This window comes from Zea mays, chromosome 10, assembly GCF_902167145.1.
Source record: "Zea mays cultivar B73 chromosome 10, Zm-B73-REFERENCE-NAM-5.0, whole genome shotgun sequence".
Taxonomy (NCBI): domain Eukaryota; kingdom Viridiplantae; phylum Streptophyta; class Magnoliopsida; order Poales; family Poaceae; genus Zea; species Zea mays.
The window spans coordinates 32,706,440-32,712,732 of record NC_050105.1 but is presented as its reverse complement, the minus strand read 5'-3'; the positions used below and the strand labels follow the sequence as shown (position 1 = coordinate 32,712,732).

General features: G+C 45.5%; 1 protein-coding gene across 1 annotated transcript; it reads right to left on the bottom strand.

The window, feature by feature from the left end:
* Positions 1-1,170: 1,170 nt before the first annotated feature.
* Positions 1,171-3,828, bottom strand: LOC103641000 (G-type lectin S-receptor-like serine/threonine-protein kinase At2g19130). The gene has a single exon (XM_035963360.1). The coding sequence runs from the start codon at positions 3,798-3,800 to the stop codon at positions 2,508-2,510; it is 1,293 nt and encodes a 430-aa protein (XP_035819253.1). The 5' UTR covers positions 3,801-3,828; the 3' UTR covers positions 1,171-2,507.
* Between the last annotated feature and the right edge of the window lie 2,465 nt (positions 3,829-6,293).

Sequence of the window (6,293 nt, the reverse complement as noted above, 5' to 3'; positions counted from 1 at the left end):
ATAGTCTCTCATCAAGTCAAGAGTCCTATCATAAAACTAAGAGTCTATCAGAAATCTAAGAGGAAACAAACATGTTGCGGAAGCTTCCAAATCACTGGCTTAGCCGAGTCAAAGAATCTCAATCTCTTTAACTGTTGCCTTTTTTCTAATATTACATTGTTGAGACTTCAGAGAACTTTCGATGGAGCTACTTGCCAGATACAGTGTCTCGTCCTTACCGTCCACGATCATGACCTTTATCAACTCGGAAGGTGACAGAAAATACTCTACCGAACAGATGGTTGTGACTCTAAGTCATTTTTTTTCTAATTTTGTCTTGCTTTCAGCCTTCATCATCCACTCATGGCTCGTTTCTGCTATACTGGCTTCTACTGCCGTCTGCTTTTTAATTTATGTAGACGACCTTGGCTTTGAGAGTGTTTCTTTCAGCTTTCACCAGCGCCTGGCACGTTTCTGCTCTACCGTTTGACTGGCTTTTACTAACTGAAGTTGTTATTACACGACCTTGACTCTGACGGGGCCTTATCTATTCCGGTCATCCAAAAGGCTGCTAAAAAATAATCCCTAAAAACTATGTATTGAGGGTTTCTTTTTCTAAAATCTTATCTCTTCACAGCCGATTGCTAAGAACTGACTCCTAATAATTTAAACTTTTGACACATCATCATCTATGACCCATCTACCAGCCGATCCTTTTTTTTTGTCTTTCGCTGGACAAACACGCGGTGCTGGTCGTGATTGGGGACGCGGGCCAACCACGAATATTTGCGCAGTTTATCAGTCAAATTAAATTAGGATGGATTTACGGTAGCTGTTGGAGCTTAGTTTTCACGTTTTCCCTCTAAAAACAGTTTATCAGTCAAATTAGCAGCCTTTTGGAGTTGCTCAGCCTAACATATCCATGTTCGCGCAACCAACATCATCGACACCTGGTGTTTACTGCCCTGTTTTTTTTTTTTTTTTTGCTATTGGCACCCGTCGAACACACATGACAGTCACGGCAGAGGATCACAATTCCTCGTTCCTCTGCTGTCGACTGCAGAGTGCATTTGTCGTCTACAGGTGATCTCAATCCCAAGAACCAAGTACACACCATCATAACGCAATAAAATTCAATGGTTAGGATAAGAATACCAAATGTAAAGAAAAATCAATTGGCATCAACTTTTTTTTGTTTTGCAAAACTAAAGAGCATCAACTCTGTGTGGCGTACATATGAACACTACACACCATACAAAAATGGATATACAACAATTTACATTTTATATAATTTATATGAAATAAAATCACACAAAGAAAGTAAACAAGCATCTCCATAAGTATCAGAGATGATACATTTGAGAAAAAGAAGGATTATAAGCAAGTCAAACCATGGCTTAGCTTCCGGCAATAGCTTGAAGTAACGTTGGCATGGGGGGCTTGTTAATTTCTAGTAAACCCTCAAGGGTCTTGACCACCTCGGCCATTGTTGGTCTGTTAGACTCATCATCCTGAATACACCAACATGCAACCTTGCAAGCTATTTCGACCTGCTTGGAATCGGCGTCGCCGTTCAATCTGTGGTCCAACAAGCTCATTACATCTCCCTCAACAATCACACGTGCGACATGCACAGGGTAATAGATGTCATGATCGCTAATACTGGAAGAACATGAAACAGATGCATTCCTCTGTCCAGAAATGATTTCCAATAGAACCATTCCATAGGCATAAACATCAACTTTTGGTGTGATAGCCACTCCAGTGATCCATTCAGGCGCAAGGTATCCTATAGTTCCCCTGAATGTAGTTAAGGCTCGGCTAGCGTCCCTCCCCAAGATCTTGGCCATCCCGAAATCTGCAATTTTCGGGGCAAACGAATCGGAAAGGAGAATATTTTCTGGTTTAATATCGCAATGTATGATGCAGTCGCGACACCCCTCATGCAAGTAGGTCAGTCCTCTGGCAACTCCCAATGCTATTTGATACCTAGTGCTCCACTTCAATAGTGTAGTATGGCTCCGGAAAAGATGAATATCAAGAGAGCCATTTGGCATGTGTTCATAAACAAGCAACCTTCTAGCACCCTGGCAGCAAAAACCAACTAATCTGACTAAATTAATGTGTTGGATTATTCCAATTGACTTAACTTCAGCTCTGAATTGCTTCTCTCCATGATGAGCATGGTTAAGCCTCTTCACTGCCACTGCTGTTGAGCAACTCAAGAACCCCTTGAATACTGAACCAAAACCACCTTGACCTAGCTTTTCTGAGAAATTCTTAGTTGCGCGTTGTAAATCGATGTATCGAAACGATGTGATGATGCCATTGCAACCTTGGGCAACTTGTGACATCCCGTAAGAGCTCTTCCTTCTGTTTCTCCACGTCATTATCAGCATGATGAGTGCAAACAAACATAAAACAGCAGCAGCAGCACTAGTACCGATAGCAGCTCTAATAGCAAGTACTCTTTTGCTTTTCTCTAAACTTTGGATATCTTTCGCTGCAAGACGAAGGTTAAGAGTTCCTCAGTTTGAATCTGCTGCGGCACCACATTGAATTTGCCTTATGTTTAGCAATTCTTGATGCCAAACAAGGCATGTATCGTTGCTGAAGGAATATGCAGTGCAGGAGCAATTGCGCAAGCAGACTTGAGCACACTCACCACTGCTTTTAGCGCCATCTGTTTTGTGTTCACTTTGTCCGAAGCTAACACATGGAACAGACAAGAACTTATCCATGGATCTGACTGAACTTTCACCTGACAAATTGCAATCTAGTGCGGTGTTCCTTGAGCACCCACTGCTTCGATCATCTAGCTCCCAGTCTTCAACGGACGTTACAGTGAACCCCTTCATGCAAGTGCAGTGAGGCAGAGCGCCATCATCGCAGACTGTGTAAGGGCCACAGGCTGCATACACATCGCATGGAGATCTAGGTTCGGCATGGGCGAGTACCCAGTCCTGTGAACCTTGAGGCCAAACGAATACCTTTACTTGACCCGACACACCCAAGTTGTAATAAACATCGACTTCATCTGACACATGGTATGTGTGATACTTCTCGTGCGTAGTCTCTACAAATGATAGGAAACCAACGTTCCTTGACACCTCCGGCGACGAGTTAAACCTATTTCCGTTCCACGCACCGCTGGCCCAATATGGTTTGGTGGACCTGATCAGTGACGCGAGGACGACTTGGTTAACGCCACTAGGGTCTAGCTCCTCTCGGTACAGTCCACTAGCCGGGCTGATTGAGTTTTTCTTGGAGACGAGGCGGCGGTTGAGACCGGTGGCGTTGTCCCAACCAAGCTTAGCCCACTGGAACAACGAATCTGTCGGGTGGTCAAAGCTTTGCCATATACTAATGCTGGACGAGTTGGAGGCATCGTCGTCCCTTAGGACAAGATTTGAGCTGTTCAGCAGAACAGCAATAATGGTGTTGTTTCTGTAGTTCATGTTGACCTCAGTCGACCAGACAATGGAGTCGGTGGCCCGGTTTGCGACAACAAGGTTGCCGTCGTGGGAGATTTTGAGCTCCAGTGAGGTGTGGTTCTTCATTGGGGCATCCCTGTTTGCTACCCACCCTACGGTAAATTTGGGGATGCTATTGAACCATATGCCAAGGTACCAGTTGCTTGTGTTTTGGGAGCTACCCGCCTCGAAAAACCCTAGGGCGTACCTTCCATTCTGGGAGACGAGCTTGTCGTGAATGCGTAGCGGTTGGCCAGCTGAGATGGTGTCCCTCGTCGTCGTTGCATGGTTTCCAAGGATTAGATGCAGGGAGGAGAGTAGTACTATGAGGATGTGGAGATAAGCCATGGCAGAGCAGTGAACAGATCGAGGGAAATAAGCCATGGCATGCTCTCTGCTAGCTAAGTGCAACTTTATATAGGACAATAAAGTCAACTGCAGAAAGCTTATACAAACAAGGCCTTCGTGTTGATATGCATGCGCAGTGAGACCAGTTCAGCTTCAAGGATTTGTAAAAGGTAATGTACCATCGTCCACTTTTTAAATCATGCACAAGGCACAAGTAGGATCCACTATTAATAAGCTTTTCTGTAAAACTGAGTTTTTAAAATTTGATAAGTTTTACCTTGCTTCCAAAAAAACAGCATATCCTTAAAAGTCTTTTCATTAGTCGGGTAAATCTTGCTGAGTAATTGCGTACTCAGGGTTTTATTCCCTATGTTGTTGCAGGAGAGGCTATTAACATCTATGAGTTCTGTTAAGTTCAATATGGAGACCTTTTACTTATGTTTATTATGTGTGTGTTGCGGGGAGATGACCTCTTACCAAGTGCTGTAATAAGTTAGCACTTTGACTCTACCTCGGGCATGTAATAATAAATACTACATGGTTTGTATACTGAAAAGTTTGTTAATGTATATTATCTTATTGTAAAGCCTTCCGCTTAACTCATGTGTTTAAAGTTGAGGTTCATATCTGATTATTGTAATATTTGCAACTACGGGTGAATGATCCTTGGAAGTGAAAGAGTTCATCGAAATTTGGCACCCCTAGTAAGTTATCTGATTCACTTACATATCTATCTGAGAACTTGAAAGCAAGGATTGGTGTACGTGGGCCCGATAACTTGGTTGGGTTGTGAAAGTCAGTGCCGCGAACCGTACGCCACACTCTCTCTCTCTCTCTCTCTCTCTCTCTCTCTGCGCCGTAGGGCAGCCCTGTCAGCTCCGTCTTCCCCGCAACCGTCGCTGACCCCCATCCGCGCGCACGCCGAGAGGACCGGCCACGTCGCCTGCCCACGTGCCCTAGCTCCTTTTGAGCCCCATCCGCACCAGCCCTCTCACCCCTGCCTCATTTCGCCCACGCTCGCCCTTTCTCGCTTTCTGCCTCCAAAGCCAAAGCCCGCCGGAGATCCGCGCCCACCGTGCCAGCCGTCCAAGCCGCCCGGAGCTGCGTCAGGCCTTCCTGAGCACCATCTTGAGGTGAGGAACTCGCTCCCATGCTCAGTTTCTCTTCATTTTGCCCTGCCTTAGCTAATTCGGCATCGCCGGAGTTCGGCCGCGCTGGTTGGCCGCGCCCACTCGATGACCGGTCGATTCAGCCCCGTCCTGAGCCCTTGCTTTGGTCCATAGCGTTCCACTTACCTCGCTGGAGCTAGTCCGAGCCTTAGCACGCCCGATTCCCCCTCCCTGTGGCCGGGTTTCCTCACCGGAGTCACCCCGACCCGCCCGGAGCACTCCCTCCATCGTTCTCCCATCCTCGATCCTTTTCTCGTGGCCGGAGCCCCGCCAGTGTGTTCGCCGAGTCCTCACCAGTTCCAGCCAGCCCTAGTGACCCCAGACCCCCCCGATGGCCGCGTCTGCCTTGTCTCCGGTGACCTTGCCGCCGCAGATAGGAGCAGTGTCGGCCACCGAGTCGTAAACCCCTGCGCGCTAGATCCTAACCGCCCATCTCTGATCCAGCGGTCCGGATCTACGGATACTGCTTCGTATGAGCGCGCCCTACCCCTGGGCTCCACCCGTCAGTTGCCTGCGCCCCGTGGCGCTGGGCCCGACTGGTCAGCTCGTCTTCCCTCCCTAGTCGCTGATCCCCTGGCGGTCCTGTCAGCGCTCAGCCGCGTGGTCGCGCACGTGCTCGCGCTCAGATCTAATCGTAGCATGTAAGTCCCAAAATTTGTACGAAAAATAATAAAATAAATATATGAATAAATAAAATAGTAAATTCAGAAAATCTTGAATTATACTTGAGTACTAAGAATCGAGGACTGAATTTTGAAAAAAACCAAGAATCATATTAGAAGAGAAGTAGTAGAAAGGGGTTCAATCCAACTAAACGACTATTCATTTCAATAAATGATGCACCATAAACATTTATTTACATGGATATTCAATGTTGAAGTAACTTTTAGTTCTTATCCCTCTCTCAAAAACAAGTAATCGACAAATAATCATTTGAAGTGATTTTTCTGATCACACACTCGAAAAAATGATAATTCCCTAAAATCAATAAAATGAATTACTATTTATTATTTGATTTGGGACATTTAATTAAAGGAGTATAATATTAAAAAAGGTAAATAAATAACCAAATATATCTTACTGCATGTGTTTGGACATAAATCTGGTTTGAAAGTTGAACTCAATTTTGAATTTGAATATCTAAAAAACTAAAATAAAATAGAACAGGAAAAAGAAAATGGGGAAAACTTATCCAGGCCACGACCCTCATTTCTGGCCCATCTTCACATTTCATCCCGCGTGGCCTACTCCATTCCCTCCCCCTTTTCTTTTTCCACCGCGACACTGTCAAGTGGCCCTTGGTGTTAGTCGCGCGCCTAGAATC